General features: G+C 37.5%; 1 protein-coding gene and 1 pseudogene across 1 annotated transcript in view; one reads left to right on the forward strand and one right to left on the reverse strand.

Annotated features, from left to right (window-relative positions):
* Positions 1 to 18,326, forward strand: part of IWS1 (IWS1 homolog (S. cerevisiae)) — a 75,341-nt gene extending 57,015 nt beyond the window's left edge. Inside the window, exons 10-15 of the mRNA XM_006876204.1 lie at positions 2,833 to 2,962; positions 3,288 to 3,405; positions 7,302 to 7,413; positions 8,015 to 8,071; positions 14,316 to 14,427; positions 17,957 to 18,326. Coding sequence (XP_006876266.1) covers positions 2,833 to 2,962; positions 3,288 to 3,405; positions 7,302 to 7,413; positions 8,015 to 8,071; positions 14,316 to 14,427; positions 17,957 to 18,088 — 661 coding nt within the window. The 3' untranslated portion in view covers positions 18,089 to 18,326. The remainder of the gene's footprint in view (positions 1 to 2,832; positions 2,963 to 3,287; positions 3,406 to 7,301; positions 7,414 to 8,014; positions 8,072 to 14,315; positions 14,428 to 17,956) is intronic.
* Positions 607 to 1,690, reverse strand: LOC102818111 (annotated as a pseudogene).
* Positions 18,327 to 19,594: the final 1,268 nt, after the last annotated feature.

A 19,594-nucleotide genomic window follows, 5' to 3' on the forward strand; every position in this document is an offset into this window, starting at 1 on the left:
CTTCTCTATGTACTAAATCACTACTTTATTTTGGGTTCTGTTAAAAAAACACATACATATGAAAAAGTCTACACAGGAATTGTGCACAGGAAAAGCATAACTGTCATAAATGCACACAAGGAAAGTGCCCACACAGAAAACTGGTCATGGAAAAATGCATTCATAGAAAAACTCCTGTATTCACAATAGTACAAATAAACTTGAACCTGAACCTGGACCTTAACCCTAACTTTTCTACGACATGTTTTCTTTGTGCATACTTTTCTGTGTGCACAGTTTTCTTGTGAGCCTTTGTGACATTGGGGCTTCTTCTATGTGCAATTTTCATATTCGTTGTTTTCTGATTAAACTGATTTTGATGGCTGATGAAATGTGCTAGTATATCAGTGAACCAACAACTTGGTCAAGAAAGTCTGCAACTAGAAAACTACCTTTTTCTTTTCAGAGCTTTTATAGTTAAGTTTATTCATTTAACTTTAAAACACTACTGTAGTTGAATATTAAAACAAAAGCAAGTAGTGAGCATATTATGATTTCAGTCCTTTGCTTAATCACTACTGTATTTAAAATGCCAACAGTAAGTGGCACTTACCCTCATTAACAGTTCTAACACTGAACCCCACCTCTGGGGTGATGGCGCTGTCTTTCCTTGCTTGCATCAAAGTTCACCATTTCTACCTGATCCATCTCATCAATTTCTTCTACTTCCTTCCTCTCAGGTAGGAGTTTTTCCAGCAAAGACAGTTTTATCAGGAAAGAGAAAGCCACTCTCAGGAAAGTTTATCTTAAATTCTATGATAGGTGGTGATGGTGTGCCATGGAGTCGATTCCAACTCATAGCGACCCTGCATAGGGTTTCCAAGGCTATAAATCTTTACAGGAGTAGAAAGCTTTGTTTTTCTTCCATGAAACGACTGGTAGTTTCGAACTGCTGGCCTTGAGGTTAGCAGCCCGACTTGTAATCACTGTGGTACCAGAGCTCCTTAAATTAGATGATTAGGCACCCCTTTGCATATGGTCTATGATAAACTTGTATACCTTCATTTAGCACACATTAAATATTCTCATGCTTGACAATATCACCTGGATGAGGTGATGATTATGGTTTTGTTGTCAAGAGCAGATACTGGCTTTTGGAATCCATACAATGCTTCATCCAGCTTTATGTCTAGACACATGAAAAAGTCTTCATCATGTTTAGTAAAAACAGCATGGTCCTACTGATCTAAAACAATAATTATATTGCCTGACTCCTTTGGTCTTCACCAGGGAGTGCTATCTTCTGGCCATCTTTCATGCCTTTATCAATGTGAACTGTACATCTATCTTTAGGGGTGGTGCCTTGCCCATGACCCTGTCACTCCATGCATACAGACTGAGTTTGCTGAACCATTCAAGGTTCTATCTGATGAATTTGTATTTGCATCCCAGTAACTCAGTAATTAAGGAGCTCTGGTAGCGTAGTGGTTATGAATCGGGCTGCGAACCGCAAGGGCAGCAGTTCGAAACTATCAGCTGTTCCGTGGGAGAAAGATGAGGCTTTCTGCTCCCGTAAAGATTTACAGCCTCGGAAACCCTGTACAGGGTCGCTGTGAGTCGGAACCGACTCCATGGCATGCAAAAACAACACCTCAGTAATTAGGACAGCACTCTACTCTTTTATTACCACCTTGACCTTCACATTTGCCATGGATCACATTCTTTTGCAAAGCTAATTTTCTTGTTGCACCATTATATAAATTTTCTGGTATGGCACTGTAGGATAAGCATTCATTGGACCATAAGATCGGTTTGAACTGCAAGGTCAGCAGTTCAGTCTCGCCCACTGCTCCTTGGAAACCCTGTACAGAGTTGCTAAGAGTCAGAACTGACAGGATAGCACTTAACAAGTGTTCCTGAGAGTTGATGTACAACATTCTCCCTCTCCTTTCTTTATGCGTCCTTCCACCACCTCCAAAAAACATATCAAAGATGTCCATGGGGGAACCAAAACTTCCTTTGTCATATAATTCAATTTTCTTTGCATCAGAGAGCACTTCATAAGCTTTGAGAAATCTATTTCAATTTCTTGCCTTCATTAGGATTCTTATCAGTTTCCTGTAGTTTTTTTCAACTTTTCCTGGGGCGTAGCACTGGATTTGTCCTCCAAAACATCATAGTAAGTGGTTTCTTCCACCCTTTTCTACAGGGCAAGGTTATGGGGACTGGGAGGTATGGGAAGGAGCATGTTGCTGTGTGCAGTTCAGGCAACCACACACAGCTCTTGCACCTCTCATCAAGCATTAAACTGTCTTTGGCAGGTTTCATATATATAACATATCATACTTTCTTTTAACATAAGTGAAATTAACATAACTTTTATTCTATAAATAGAATTTAAAATATCAGTGTTTTATGATTTGGCGGGTTTTTTTGCTGGTATTCTCCTTGGTGCCCTGCAAAGAATAACATAATTTTAAATTCTCCACTGCCTTAAAAAGTTTGAGTATTTACTGTTCTGATTAAACAATTTTTTTTAGTCGTGATATTCAGGTGCTTATTCTTGTCTGTACCATTTATACCAGCATTGACTTAGTAGTTTGTGTTTTTGACAAGGAGGTGTTTAAGTAGTCATCTTTGCCTGTCAAGTGTTTGTGTTTATTGAAAGTAAGGTTTAAATTTTATATTGCTTTTGAAGCCAGAGAAGTATTCATAAAATACTGAATTTAATGAGTAACTCTTTAAAAGCACCTTTTGATATGTCACCAAATTTGAAACAAAAGTCAGAGGAAGATAGAGAAGAACCGTAGTTCGTAGCCCTCACTTTAAAGACAAAAAATGTTATTATTGCAGGCAGGACCTAAAAGAAACATTTATCGACAGTGGTGTGATGTCTGCCATCAAAGAATGGCTCTCACCTTTACCAGATAGGAGTTTGCCAGCACTAAAGATTCGGGAGGAGCTGTTGAAGATTCTGCAAGAGGTTAGAAACAAATAATCTATTTGCTCTTTATTAATTGTCTGATGTGATATGTATTAATTATCAGAACCTATATATTTTGCCATGCATTTTGTACATTCTCTCTGCTGTAGTCTGCCAGAAGAGTGGGTGGAAAAAAGGGACATAACTAATAAAATGTGAACACAAAGTGTCTTTGGGTTCAATTTGTACAGATCCTGAAAATGGATATTTCTGTTAGTTGTTCTTTTGTGCTCATTAAAGAGGTCTTGGAGATCTTCTAGAATAGATTAGCAAGTTTCCAAATTTCTGAGTGATTAATATGTGTATATGTGTTTATGTTTTCTAGCTACCTAGTGTGAGCCAGGAGACTCTGAAACATAGTGGAATTGGACGAGCAGTAATGTATCTCTATAAACACCCCAAGGAATCAAGGTCCAACAAAGACATGGCAGGAAAATTAATCAGTATGTAAATATTTTTGTTTGTTATGTTTATGTGTTTATATGTGTAGGTAGGTTGGTAATAGGTACAGTTGTGTATATAAAAAGCTAATTTTGTTTTTAACTATATTCATTTAAGATGAATCAATTAAGTGGGATTGAAAAACTTTAATAACTTATAGGCACCAACTTTTTTCATTTAAGCTTAAAATGCTTCTCAGTGTTGTGATTAAGTTTAACCAAAAAAAGCATATATTTTCTAATTATGAATTAAGAACATGGAGAAGGGGTTAGATAGAATGCAGGCCCTGGAGTCAGTCATATAGCCGGTTTGAGTCTTGATTCATTACGTGCCTTACTGTGTATTCTTAGGCTAATGTTTCAAGCACTAAGTCGTTGAATGCCACCTCTATAAAACTTTTGAAGATTAAATGACAAGAATGTGTGTAAAGCACATTGCCTTGCCTTGTTGTTAGGTGCCATCGAGTCAGTACTGACCCATAGCGACCTTATGCACAGCAGAATGAAACACTGCCTGATCCTGGGCCAACCTCACTATTGTTGCCATGCTTGAGTCCATCGATGCTGCCACTTGGCCAATCCATCCTTCCTCTTTTCCTCTGACCCTCCACCTTACCAAACATGATACCCTTCTCCAGTGACTGGTTCCTCCTGATAATATGTCCAAAGTATGAGAGACGAAGTTTGGTCATCTTGGCCTCTAAGGAGCACTCTGGCTGCACTTCTTCCAAAATGGATCTATTGGCTCTTTTGGCAGCCCATGGCACTTTCAATATTCTCCTCCAACACCATGACTCAAAAGTATCAATTCTTCTATGGTCTTCTTTATTCACTGTCCAGCTTTCACATGCATATGAGGTTTTTAAAAATACCATGGCTTGGGTCAGGCGCACCTTAGTCCTCAAGCTGACATCTTTGCTCTTCAACACTTGCAAAAGATCATATGCAGCACATTTGCTTAATGCAATACGTTGTTCTCTTGACTGCTGCTTCCATGAGTGCTGATAGTTGATCCAAGAAGAATGAAGTCCTTGACAACTTCAATCTTTTCTTCGTTGATAAGAATGTTGTTTATTGGTCCAGTGGTGAGAGGATTTTTGTTTTCTTTACATTGAGTTGTAATCCATACCGAAAGCTGTGCTCTTTGATCTTCTTCAGTAAATGTTGTAAGTTCTCGCTTTCAGCAAGCAAGCTTGTATCATCTGTATATTGCAGGTTGTTAATGAGTCTTCCTCCAATCCTGATGCCACGTTTTTCTTCATAGAACCCAGCTTCTTGGATTATTTGTTCAGCATACAGGTTGAATAAGTATGGTGAAAGAATACAACCTTGTCGCACACCTTTCATAATTTTAAACGTTCAGTGTTCCCATGTTCTGTTTGAATAACTGCCTCTTGGTCCAGGTACAAATTCCTCATGAGCACAATTAAGTGTTCCGGAATACTCATACTTCACAATGTTGTCCATAGCTTGTTATGATCCACACAATCGAAAGCTTTTGTGTAGTCAATAAAGCACAGGTAAACATCTTTCTGATGTTCTCTGCTTTCAGCCAAGATCCTTCGGACATCAGCAATGATATCCCTTGTTCCATGGCCTCTTCTGAATCCGGCTTGAACCTCTAGAAGTTCTCTGTCAATGTATGATTGTAACCATTTCTGTATTATCTTCAGCACAACTTTACTCGCATGAGATATCAAAGAGATTGTCTGATGATTTCCACATTCTGTTGGGTCACCTCTCTTTGGAATGGGCATAAATATGGATCTCTTCAAATCAGTCGGCCAGATAGTTGTCTTCCAGATTTCTTGGCAGAGATGAGTGAGTGCGTCCTGTGCTGCCTCAGTTTCTTGAAAGATTTCAGTTTTTTTTTTTCCATCAATTCCTGTTGCCTTGTTCTTTACCAATTCCTTCAGTTTACCTTGGACTTCCTCCCTAAGTATTGTTATGCCCAGAATTCGGGGTCCCCCAAGACCACCAAGGAGCTGACGCCGATGCAAGTGCACAAGGGTTGTTTATTCAAGCTTGAGCCTGGGCCTTCTCCGTATCCGGCACAGTGGACTCGGGAAAAAGGCCCTGAGCTCTTTGTTAGTGGAGTTTTTATAGAGTTTTCAAACAAGCTTAGGTTTTTCAGCTTTACAATATTTGGATTGGTTGACATTTGGCAAAGTATGAGATGTTACAGTTTAATTGTTCAGGACTGGTGGTCTTTGTTCTTAGGCTAGGATAAGGAAAATATCAGGCATCTGGCCTTGGGTTGTCTTTTCTATTGCTTATCTAGTTCTTGCTGTTGCTAGGGGTGAAAGGATATTCTAAGGCAGCATGAGCTAATTTAGCACGTTCCTGGAACAGGAGGACGTGTTCAGGCTAATGTTCAGAATGGAGTCTTTTTCTTGGTCCTACAGTATCATTGCCTCTTGATCATATGCTACCTGTTGAAACAGTTTAACATTAACCATTTCCTTTTGGTACAGTGACTCTGTGTATTCCTTCCATCTTCTCTTGATGCTTTCTGCATCATTCAGTAATTTTCCCAGAGAATCTTTCAGTAACAAAAGTTGAGGCTTGAATTTTTTTCTTCAGTTCCCCTAGCTTGAGAAATGAGGAGCGTGTTCTTCCTTTTTAGTTTTCTGATTCCATATCTTTGCACATTTTGTTGTAAAATTTGTCTTTGTCTTCTTGAGCTAATCTTTGAAATTTTCTGTTCAGCTCTTGGAATTTCTCATTTCTTCCATTTGCTTTAGTTGCCTTAGTTAATACCGAAGAAATAATTCACCACTGCTGCTGCTGTTGTTGTTACTTGTAAAATTGTCTCCAAAACCTTTGTGTGTTCTTATTTAATGATGCCAAAGAAATTCAGAAGAGTAACTGAAATTCTTCTAATACATTATATTGTTTATGAAATGTTTTGTTTTTAAGAATGAAGCCATTTTGTTTCATTTTTTTCCTTAAATCTGTGTTCCATGTTGGAAATGCATTTTTAAAACATCAAAGTGAGGTACAAAAAGTTATCTGAATACAGGAACTATTTTTCTGTTGAATATTTTAGACTGTCAAATCTTTTAGAAAACTTTAGATTTCTTTGTAGACCCAAAGAAGTATTACAGTTTTTATCTTACCAATAACTGCATTTTACTACTGAATAGTAAAAATGCAAAAAAAGTTTGATGCCTTTATGCAGTGGTTCTCCACCTTTATTTTTGCTCCACTGAGTGAGCTAGAATATTCCCACTAGTTTTCATGGCTGCTACAAAAATGATGGTGACTATAAGGGTGGGGTCAGTTGGGGGGTGTTTCAAAAGATGCATTGAGAATACCTACCAGCTTCATGCTTAGTGTGGTGTAATTCCTAACTTTTCTGTCTATAAATGTTCTCTCATAAATAACATGTTACGTTTCAGACCAAAAATATTACTCTGAGCTTTATATACAGTGAGCATGTAGTGTGCTTTTTCATGGTCACCTTAGCAGCTTTCTTAGACTTTACATTTTCATCATTAGAAGGTGGTTTTCAATGATTCATACCATTTTGGCAATTAAGTAATTAGGAAACTTAGTTGGGTTAGCATAAGAAAGTAGAATTTCAAGGTGGTTTTGTGTTTTTAGTGGTGTAAATAAGAATTAGACTTTTTATGTCAACACATCTAGTTGGATATCAAAGCAAGTCAAATGTTACTTTCTTTTAAATCTATGTCATTATTACTGGTTTAACTGACTTTTTTTACACATAATTCTCAGAGTCAACCAGAATTAGTTATTATTCTGATATTAATGCTGTTTATCCTGGCTCTGAAATAATGGGGTCTTTAAAGAAAGAATATTCTAAATGCCTAGAGGTTGAGGTAGTTTGAAAAACTAGCAGGAGAAATACTATTTTATAAACTGTGTAATTGTTACAGATGAGTGGTCTCGGCCTATATTTGGTCTTACCTCAAACTACAAAGGGATGACAAGAGAAGAAAGGGAGCAGAGAGATCTAGAACAAATGCCTCAACGACGAAGAATGAACAGGTATGAGGGAACAGGTATGAGTAATTGGAATAAATGTTTGTACTAACTCAGCTTTTTTGTAAATACGAACATTAGAAGACCTGTAAAAATGATAAGATTTTTGTCATTTCTCTCAGTTTGACATAACTGCCTGACTCATAATCTTTTAGTTTAAATGTGATAGTTTATAGTGATGATTCTCCCCCTCCCTGCTTTACTTCTTTTGATCAACTTTCTAAATATGCTCTCCCCCATTTCCTGAGGTAGTTCCTTATGTCACGTACAAAAAGCAATTTTCTCTTTCTTAATCCAATTTTCAAATTCTTAAGAGAAAGGAAATATTATTGCCCCGACTTGTATCAGTATGTATCTAGGAGGTTGGGGTTACTTGTTGCAAATAGGTTATAGGGTTCACTGTGATAAAACCTGTTACGCAAATAAATACTAACCTAAGTGGTGCTTTTAAAAGATTGGGAGTTGTTTTCCCTGATTCAATTCAAAGAAGCTATTTGTATTTTAAGTTTGTTATTTAAATTTGGTGAGGTTTTTTGTTTGTTTGTTTTTCTCAATTATAGAGTTCTAAAAGTTCTAATATTTCATTGGTTACCTTTTTTTCCCTCAGCACTGGTGGTCAGACACCCCGAAGAGACCTGGAAAAGGTGTTGACAGGAGAAGAAAAGTAAACATTTTTTTAAAAAAAAAACTTTTTATTGTGAATTAAATGGTTTGCAGAGCAGATCATCAGTTTTACATTGAACAAATCACGTACTTTGCTTCATTGCGGTCCCTTCCATGTACCATTAGTTAACAGTATTTACCTGTATTCACTTTAACTTTTACATTCCTCCTTGTGTATCCTGCTACCTTCATCTTACTTAATCTTGTAACAGCCAGTGTGGTTTTTTTTGTTTGTTTGTTTGCTTGTTTTTTAAGGTTTTTATTGTGGATTGAGTGAAAATTTACAGGGCAGATTTTTTACATTCAGCAAATCATGCACCTTGTTTCATTACAATAATTATAATCCCCTCCATGTACCTGCAAGTCTGCTCCTGGCCACCAGCTCTTAGTCCCTCTCTTCCCATGAATCTAGAGTCCTCAGCCTGCTCCCTCTCTCCATGTCCCTATGTCTGCCTCCATCTCTGGTATTGCTGCTTCTCAAGTCTCACATTCTGCTTGTGCTCTTCTCCCTTGGTGGTCCTAGGGTCCTTTGTTTCTGGTATGTTTTTTGTTTTTCTCTGTTGGTTTTTCTTTCAAGAAATACCTTCTGTTCCTCTAGCCACTTTGGCTTGGTTTGCTTGTCCTTTCAAGTAGAAATGCCCCACTTCAGAAGGGTCTTGGTGGGGCTTAGGATTCCAAGGTCCCTTACTCCACAAGGGCTTAACAAGAAGCCTATTTCACTGGGAAAATTCTAGTAACCGTTTAGCTTATCCAGTCACAGGCTAAAGATGGGCTTACGTGCTTTCTGTAATCATATTTCTCAAAATTCCTTTTTGTGCTACTTAATGTCTATTTTATTATAATAGGCAGAGAAAATCAATATCCACAAGATAATCAAACACCTTAACATTTCCCCTCCAGACTGTGAAGAGACTGTCTCTTCCCACTTGAATGTATTTTGACCCTTTGTCAGAGATCAACTGACCATCCGTTGTTGTTAAGTGCTGTTGAGTCAGTTCCGACTCATAAAGACCCTGAAGAGCAGCTGATTCCTGAAGAACCAACAACTTTGTGGTTCAAACCAAATTTGCAGTCCAGCACATTAACCCATGTGCCACACCAGGACTCCAGACCATACCTGTCACTTTTGTTGTTAGGTGACATCAAGTTGGTACCGACTCATAGCAACCTTATGCACAACAGAACGAAACACTGCCCAACCATATCTAGGTAGATGAGTTTATTCTGTTCCATTGATCTATGTGTCTTTTGTTGTACCAGTTACAGGCTGTTGAACTAACGTAATAGGATTTGAGATCAGTGACAGGCCTTCTACTTCATTGTTTTGGTAATTCTCTGCTTATCTGGAGTCTCCTTCCTTTCCATATAACATTAGTCATCAGTTTTTCCTTTAAAGAATGATGTTGGAATTTGGATTGGGATTACATTATATCTGTAGATTACTTTGGGTAGTGTGTTGGCATTTTCACAATGTTAAGTCTTCCCATCCACGAATATGGTTGGTGTATTCCTCCATTTCTTCAGAGCTCCTTTGTTTTGTTTTGTTTTTTTCTAGTGGTGTCTTTTAGTTTTCTTTGTATAGGTCTTTTGTTTCTCTGGTTAGGTTTATTCCCAAGTATTTCATCTTTTGGGTGACTGATAGCATAGTGGTTATGAATGGGCTGTGAACCTCAAGGTTAGCAGTTTGAAACTACCAGCTGTTCCGCAGAAGAAAGTTGAGGCATTCTGCTCCCGTAAAGATTTACAGCCTCAGCACAGCCACCACCATTGTAAATGGTATTGTTTTCCTGATTTCCTTTTCAGAGCTGTCTTTATTAGTGAAGAAATCCAACTGATTTTTATATGTTGACCTTGTACCCTGCTACTTTGCTGAATCTTTCCAGATTTCTAATAATTTTCTTGCTGAGTCTTCGAAATTTTCTAATTATGGGATCACATCATTTACAAATACAGAGATTTTTGCTTTTTTTTTTTTTTTGCCAATTTGGATGCCTTTAATTTTCCTTTCTTGCCTTACAGCACTGGCTAAGACTTCTAATACGATGTTCAAGTGGAGTGTGATGATCAGGCCATCCTTATGGTTCCTATTCACAATGGGGAGTGACTGCAGTTTTCTCCATTGAGGGTGATGTTGATAGGTGGTTTTGTATTTGTTGTTAAGTGCCATTGAGTCAGCCCTACTCATCACAGCCCTATATAGGATTTCCCAGGATATGCCCTTAATTATGTTGAGGAATTTCCTTTTTATTCCTATTTTGTTGTGTGTTATCAGGAATATTGAGTGTTGGATTTTGTCATGTGTTTTCTGCATCAATTGAAATGATTGTGTGATTTATTCATGTGGTGCATTATGTTGGTTGTTTTTCTAATATTGAACCATCCCTACTTGCTTGGTTTAAATATGAGTTGTTGTTGTTGTTATGTGCCGTGGAGTCGGTTCCAACTCATAGTGATCCTGCACAGGGTTTCCGAGGCTGTAAATCTTTACAGGAGCAGAAAGCCTCATCTTTCTCCTGCGGAACAGATGGTTGTTTCGAACTGCTGACCTTGCGGCTCACAGCCCGATTCATAACCACTACATTACCAGAGCTCATTAAATATGAGTTAGTCATCATGTTTTAATTCTTAAATATATTGTTGAATTCTATTGGCTAGGATTTTGTTGAGGATTTTTGCTTCTATGTTCATGAGGAATATTGATCTATAATTTTCTTTTTTAGTGAAGTCTTTGCCTGGTTTTGGTATCAGAGTTATTCTTACTTCATAAAATGAATTTGGGAGTTTTCCATCGTTTTCTATATTATGCTGGTTTCAGTGTCTCTTGAACACACAGTAGCTGGAGGCAGGATGGCTATTTATGAGAGTTTCTGCTAGACTAGTGCTGATCTGGTGGCTGTGCATGTTTTGTAGTTCTGGAGCCACACTTGCCTGAATCCAGGCACCAAAGATGTGCTGCTGACTCTTGGCTCTGAGCTGGAGAGCAGGATCTATGCTGTGGGTAGATGCGAGTGGGAGCCAGCCACACCTCTGGTCACCAGAAGAGTTTGGGAAAAAAAGGAATTGTACCTTTTTGATTGCTTTTATGAATCTACTTGGCCTGGCCATCTTATGTCTACAAAGCTGCTCCCAAAAGTTAAGATGGTCAAGCTTGTCTGGCCAGCTGTTTACCAGTCAGTCTCCCTGTCTCATTTTCCCTGCTCAGATTCTCCTCTCAGTAAGCACTCAATCCATTTCTCTAATCTTTCTTTTGCAGTTGTGGGTTCTAGGATTTTCTTCTGTGTTGTATTTAATTTGGTCTCTTGTATCTTTGTTGTAGAGGGTTTGTGTAGTACGTCTGCCTAGCCCACTATTTGCCAAAAGTCCCCCCAAAGTAAACTTTTATTGTAATTTTTTTCTTGGTCTAAATATAAAGATGGAATCCTGATGTACTGTAGGAGAAACACTGGACTGCAAACCACAAGCTCAGTGGTTCAAACCTACCAGCCATGCCCAGAAAACCCTATACAGGATTGTTACGAATCAGAACTGGCTTGACAGCACTAATAACAGCAGCATATATAGTGAATAATGTCTGGTTGCTACTTTGTTTTAAGAAAAATAGCAAATATGTTTGATGTTAGATTCACATTGTTGTTGTTGTTGGTAAATGCCATCGAGTCGGTTCCAACCCATAGCGACCCTGTATAGGGTTTCCGAAGAGCAGCTGGTGAGTTTGAACTGCCAACCTTTGCAATTCAAATGAATTTGCAGTCTGGTGCATTAACCCACAGCGCCACACCAGAACTCCATATGTAGGCCTTGAATGTTTCTTTACCCACATCTTTGCTTAAGCATTCACTAATACAATATCTTTTAAGAGAATGAGAATGAAGTATAAGGAAGCTGAAAAATATTTGTGGAAAAACTCCATTATCTTTCAATTTTCCCATGAACTTTTCAAGCCCACTAATAAGTTTAATTCACTTTTGTATTCCCAGAGCTTAGCACATAGCAAAGAGCTTATTAGCACATTAACTAAAGTCTAGCACACAGCAAGCAACAATACAAAATTTACTGCATAAACTATTCCTCAATTATTCTTATGTTCCCAAGAGCATCCAGTGCACAACTGAATAGTGGATAAATGCACAACTGAAAAGTATCCCCCAATCAGTCTGTTAATAGGTACATGTTGTGGCACTGTGGGCTAATGTGCTGGACTGCAAGTTCGGTGGTTCAAGCTCACCAGCTGCTCCTCAGATATCCTATACAGACAGGGTTGCTGTGAGTCAGAACTGACTCAATGGCACTTACAACGTTCAAACCCACCACCTGTTCTGTGGGAAAAAGGTAAGGTTTTCTGCTTCCATAAAGGTTCATAGAAAGTGGAATGAAAAGATACTGTAATTTTTCCACAAACTTTTGAAGCCCCTTCATGTATATAAATGTTAAAGAGGTTTGATATCAATAGAATAAATCCTACAAGGGAATAGAAACAGTTAAGAAATTTCTACGTGTTCTCCCTCAAACATACATACATACCCTTCATTTACCATTAGGGAAGATAGTTACCTCCTGAATGCTAATGATTTGAAAGTACAGACATTACACATAGACTTACTCATAAAAGCCAGAAAATGGAAATAACTGAGATGTCCTTCAGCAGGTGGATAGTTAAACTAGAATATTATTATTAACAGCTATTCAGTCATCCGCATCTCATGGCGATGCCATACATACTGGATCTGTCATTTGTGATCCCATTTGTGTTTCCACTGTGATTATCAGAAGTTCTAGAATTTTTTGCAGCAATGAAAAAGAAAAATCTATACATTTAACAACTTGGATGGGTTTCAGTTGCTGAATGAAAAAAGCCAGTCTCAAAAGGTTATATATAGTTATATACTGTACAGTTTCATTTATATAACTTAATTGAAGTGGCAAAATTTTAGAAATAGAGAACTGATTAGTGATTGCTAAGAGTTAGTCATGAAGAAGAACAGTGAATGTTAAATGGCAGTAGGGTTAAACCTAGTGGTGATGGCACTGTTTTGTGTCTTAGTGGGGGTTGATACATGAATCTATATATGTAATAAAATTGCACATACCTAAATACATGCACAGAAACCCTCGTAGCATAGTGGGTTATTCATTGGGCTAGTAACCAGAAGGTCAGCACTTTGACTCTACCAGTCACTCCACCAAAGACAAATGTGGGTTTCTGCTCCCGTGAAGATATACAGCCTTAAAAACCCCTGGTTGCTATGAGTCAGAATCTACTCAAGGGCATACAGGTGTTCCCACCAAAATACACATACACAAATCGTTAAGTGTCATTGAGTCAGTTCTGACTCATAGTGACCCTGTAAACGATTTCCGAGGAGCTGCTGGTGAGTTTTAACCACCTACCTTGCAGTTCAAACCAACCTTGCAATCCAATACAACCCGCAGTGCCACAAAGATTAGTACAAGTAAAACTGATCATTTAAATTATATTGATAGGAATTCTATCAACAAAAAAATATTCTGGTTGTCATGTTGTACTATATAGATTTTCAGGTTGGGAGAAACCAGTTGGGATCTCTGATTATTTTTACACCCACATGTGAATTTGCAATTGTCACAAAATAAAAAGATTTTTTAAAAGTTACTGTATGAGTTGCACAAGCAAATCCATGTACAGTACTTTATAGAGCATGATTTGGAGAGCTCTGATTTTTCACGTTACAAGTGAACTTGAGTAACTTCACTAGACTGGAGGAATTGGGATTCAGAACCCTGGTGATTCTAGCATTGAAAAGGAGAAAGACATGATTACCTCTGAAGCTTAGGAGAGAGGTGTTAAGCATTCATGAAAATGAAGAAATTCTCCTTTAAATAGTAATATGAGTGGATGGTGAAGTCAACTAAGACAGCCTGAGGGTGAATTGAGTGATCTAAGGAGAGTGTTTGTGGTGGTTGTAGGCCATGGAGTTGGTTCCAACTCATAGGTACCCTGCATAGGGTTTCCGAGTTTGTAAATCTTTGCAGGAGCTTTGAAAGCATCATCTTTCTCCCACAGAATAACTGGTGTTTTTGAACTGCTGACTTTGACATTAGCAGCCCAACTTGTAACCACTACACTACCAAAGTTACAAGGGAGAGTAAAGGAGGTTTGAAATAGGCAGGCAGCAGAAATTAATGGTCCTGGATAAAAGAATGCTTAATAGTGTGTCCCAGGTATGGTTGACTACATAAGAAGCATATTTTTCCTTTTCCTTTCTCAGGGCTCTTAGACCTGGAGATCCTGGCTTTTGTGCTCGAGCGAGGGTACCAATGCCTTCAAACAAGGACTATGTTGTCAGGCCCAAGTGGAACGTGGAAATGGAGTCATCCAGGGTAAGTAGTCAGAAGGAACAAGAGCAAGGCTAATCTGAGATGCAAATTGCTGTTTTATTTGGAGCATTTGAGGTTTATATGATTTAAAGAGATCTGTTTTCTAGACTCTTCTCGAACCAAATCAGAATCAGAAGGAAGGTGCTGTTGAGCTTTACTGTAAACTTAAATTATTAAGCTAAAACTTTAGCTAATTTTCTCAAAACACTCATACTAAGCAGGTTAGTTTTCTGGCAATCCCGAAAATCATGAAACAAAATGATTTGAGCATCCCAAAAAACTGTTGCCATGACCTTTACTCTTGACTGGTGGGCTTTTGCTTTAACTGGACCACTTCTACCTCTTGGTAGGCATTGTTTCATGCTTTGTCTTCAGGATCAAACTAGTTTAAAAAGTAGTGTTTCTCCTGTTGTTACATTGATTTCAAGAAATGCTTCAGAATCTTGATCCCACTTATTGAAAATATCCATTAAAAACTCTGCTCATGTCTGCAGCTGCAGGCTGACACTTACAGAGCAGAAAGTGCTCAACTTTTATTTTTTAGTCTAATTGAGTAAGGTGATCCACTGGAGAAGTGTTTGGTATTGGTTATTGTTTTTGCTGTTAATTGGAAGTTCTCTTCAGCTGGGGCACAGACAAGATTGTTTGCTCACAAAGTGATGTGGATGTTCTGTCACTGTGGACTTCATCTTCAATATTGTCTCATCCCATCTCAAAATGAGTTATCCATGCCCCCATAAGCATCAGTGATTTCACCATTCTTCCACCCAATCTTCATCATAAATTTGATGTTTGTTTGTTCTTCAGTTTTAGCAGAATTTGTGTTGCTTTCATACGGACTCTCTTCAAACTGATGCCTTACCTTTCTTAGTGTCTCAAACTAGATCCCGATTAGATGTATAACAAGTTAGTTTGACTTTATTTTGTTGCAAATTTTTTTTTCAAATCCTTGAATCGAGTTTTCATAATATGCATTTTCAGTGAACTTTTAAAAAACTCCTTATATGAACAACTGCCTCCTTTGCTATGTGATCTGAATTGGATGGTGTTCTGGTTACCATTGCTGAATGTTTTGGTCACACGTCCTATAGAAGACTCCTCATGAAAAAGGGGAATATACAGAACAGTTTGAAATTCTCATGGAATCCACGTTTTCTTGGAGTTATGAAGGCTAGATGAATTCCTGAAACTCTTGCCCTGAAATAATTTCTAAACCTTAAACCAGAATGCTCCTTCAGTTTAGATTAAATGCCTTCATAGAGCATTATGGTCTTTTTAAAGAACTATCAGTATGGGATTAAATTGACCGCAGCAGCTGGAAAGATTAAATAGGATCCTCAAGGGATAGCAGAGTTTATGTCAGATGAGGGAGGAAAAACAAAACAAGGAGGGTGAGGGTGGTTGCACAACTTGAATGTAGTCAATGTCACTGAATTGTAGGTGTAGAAACTGTTGAATTGTTACATTTTTTCTGTGTGTATAGTTTAAACAATGACAAAATAGATACAAATAAACTATTTTACAGATTCTATAGTAAAAAACAAAAACTCTTTGTAAAATACTATGTAGTAACCTTCATTCCCAAAGTAGCCAGTGCTAACCATTTTATGTTTTATGTATATTTCCAATAATGCTTCAAATTAGTTTTTTTACCTAGTATTAATTATGGAAAAATTGAAGGGTATGAAGAGAAAAATGCACTCACTGTCCCACTAATTAAAAGCAGATACATATTTTGCTTGCTTTTCTATTTGTATTTTAAATACCATTAAAATTATACTATATAATTTTAGTCATTTCTCCTCATTAAACCTCTTTCTGTTGTTAAGTGCCCTTGAGTCAGGTCTGACTCACAGTGACCTTGTATAGGATTTCTGAGGAGAATGAGTGGTTTGTTTGAACTGCTTATTCTACAGCGCCATGCCGAGATTCTAAAGCTGCCTTAGAGAATTGTCATTTTTAATGGCTTCATACTAGTCTATTGTGTGACTACATAATAACTTATTTTTTTATTCCACTACTAAAACCAGCCAGGTTTCATGGCTCTTATTTAATAATGGTGTATACTCAGGGAATCAGAAGGGATAGCATTGAATTTGATGTATTAGGTTTGACATACTGACTATGACTGTGTTTTCAGGATTACAGTAACTCGACATCTCCAAGTTCTGAGTGATCAGTGCCATACTGTGAGTGGATTGGCACTGTCTTGGGTATGTCCTATTTGCTGAGGATAAATAGAGCAGTCAGGGACTCTTAAAAGTAGGCCCCAGGAGTTGGCAAGGAGAAGTTAGCTTGGTATATATATAGAGCTGTTGGGAGTTGGGCAGTTAGCAAAAATCCAAGAATGTAAAAAAATCTCAAATGTGGGCTTAGGTACAAGTACCAAAAATCAAGTCATGTTGCCTGAAAGGAAGGCACATATTTGGTAATGTCCAAAAAATTCAGGGTATAGGATGGCAATAGCATAGCTTTTTCTCATCTGACAAATTTTTATGCTAACTCTGAGTATTAGTAACAGAAATTGAAATCAATACAGAAAAATATTTAGAATTGGGATATTCCTAGGAAATACAATTTGGGATGGATGGTCAACGTGACTCTTTTTCAAGGATGAGTTTCTTGCCTGGTCCTTGGTTGATCTTCCATTTGGGTTGAAGGCTCAATCTAAATACAGGAAAGAAGAGTTTGAAAGTACCCAGACTCAAAAGCATTAATTCAAGTATACTGGTATCAACTTTGGAGTATCATCTTATTTGAACATTAATTAGGTTAAGTCTACATTTCCAGAAATTCTACTTTTTGAATACCATGGATGAAAAAACTTAAATTTCTTTTCTTTGTACATTGATTTTTGTGTTGAGTCTACTTAACTAAATCAGTTGCACAGAAATAGTAATAATGGTAATAATATGGACTGATAACTTACTTTAAGGACTAATTATGGCATCATTGGTGTGGTACTGTGGGTTAATGCACTGGGCTGCAATGTTGGTTTGAACTATAAGGTTGTCAGTTCAAGCTCACCAGCCACTCTTTGGAACCCCATACAAAGTCGCTATGGATCAAAACTGAGTTGACGACACTTAACAACAACAACACAGCATCATTACCTCACTTACTTTTAGCAGTTATGTGAGGTGTACAGACCTGAGCAGTGACTTTCCCGGGGCTACAGAACCTGTTGAGGCGAAGTGGAGAGGCCAGGTCTGAAACTAGAGCTCCGTACATATAGGTTCGCTTTATAGCTCTCACTACAATTAAGGGTTTTGTTCAATATGACTTTCTTTTGCCTTAAAAGAGCCTTAATTTTTTTTGTTAGGATAATGCAAGGTCAGTTTGAACTGCAAGGTTAGTGGTGATACAGGGTCTCTGTGAGTCAAAACTGCCTCAACAGCACATAACAACAAAGCATATTGTAGTAATTCTAGTACTATCTAACAGGTAACTTACTGAAAAATAAAAACAAAAGATAAAACTAGATTTATATGTTTCAATTACTGCTCTTTAATTTTCCTCCCCCACTCTTAAGTTTCAGGGTACGTCCAAGAAAGGTATCAGTCGACTGGATAAACAGATGAGAAAGTTCACAGATATCAGGAAAAAAAGCAGATCTGCACATGCAGTGAAAATCAGCATTGAGGGCAATAAAATGCCTTTGTGACCTTGCCTGGAGTGGACCACATCTCTAAGAAACCCATAAAAGACTTTGGAGGAAGAAGATGACATTTAAATTTTTTTAAAGTGTGTCTGTAAATAAATGGTTGGCTCTGCTTGCATCAAATGTTGTCATAGGACTAGCAGTTTCTCTCAGTTGTATTTAAAACTGTTGTGTACTTTGTACAGAGGATTACTAGTCATATTGCTATAAAATTTACACAATAAAATTCCACTTTGGTTTTGGGGAGCTGTTTCTTCATTGTCGGAAAAGATGCATGATACTTCTCAGAGAAAAAAAATGGTTCTTGGGAGTTGACAAAATCTTAGCTAATTACAGTGGTTTGTGGCCCTCAAATCTTTCCCAACAAAATTATGCTTATTTCTTTTGTTAGGGAAAATTTTAGTAAATGAAGTTAAAGTTTTCTCTTTAGAAGGACAGCATTGAAAAAAGGTTGAGAAGTACTGCCTTAGAGGAAATATGCATGCAGTTTCATTATCACTTTATGAATTGTTACTAATCAATGGATAACTAAAGCAGAGAAAAGTGTATTTCTATGACCTTTTGTTCCACATTTATGTTTTTGTTATTTTTATTTTTAGGAGTCTCTGGAGATTTAATTTTGAGAAATACCTACAGGGTCAAGATGACTTAAGAAAATTTATTAAAATCATTTGAATTTTGGTATAAACTGGGATATATATCAAGGAGCCTCAATTTTCATCAACAGAATCTTAATGGCCATAAGGCCTTTAAACACATAAACTAGCGTGAAGCTCATGCGCTAAAGCTCTTTATTTATATGAGAATCTCTCAGGACCTTTTTATACTTAGCTTTCAACAAGTATAAAAGCACAAGTGGCATAGTGAAGTTGCAAGAAGTGAATACATTAAAGGTAAGAGTTAGCTACCTAGTCAGAGACAGAAAAGCCTGAAGTATTGTCTGCAGTATGGTTTAACTTTATATCGTCATCGCTAAGTGCCATCAAGTTGATTCCAACCCATAGCGACCCTGTATAGTGTTTCCAGGGAGCAGCTGATGAGCTTGAACCACCAACCTTAGAGTTCAAATGACTTTGCAATCTGACGCATTAGCCCACAGTGCCACACCAGGAGTCCTTTATATAAATACCCTCAAATTAAAACACTTGAAATGACTCAGAACACAGCCATCTAGTGGAAGATCTCAAAGATACTCTAAACAAAGAAGACAAGTACTTAGAAATTAAATTTATTACAGCATTTTGCCTTGAATAGAGTGTCAAATTATCTGGAAATTTTATTTACAAAGGATAAAACTGATGGTGCCTAGTAATGAGGCACTAGCACCTGAGGAGTAAAATGCTGAGAGCTATTGTATAGTGCAGTGAATTATTTAATATGTCTTTTCTAGACATAAGACTAATTATATATATGTTGTTGTTGTCAGGTGCCATCGAGTCGGAACCGACTCATAGCGACCCCATGCACAGCAGAACGAAACAATGTCCGATCCTGGGCCAACCTCACTAC

Source organism: Chrysochloris asiatica, unplaced genomic scaffold (genome assembly GCF_000296735.1).
Source record: "Chrysochloris asiatica unplaced genomic scaffold, ChrAsi1.0 scaffold00363, whole genome shotgun sequence".
Lineage (NCBI taxonomy): Eukaryota > Metazoa > Chordata > Mammalia > Afrosoricida > Chrysochloridae > Chrysochloris > Chrysochloris asiatica.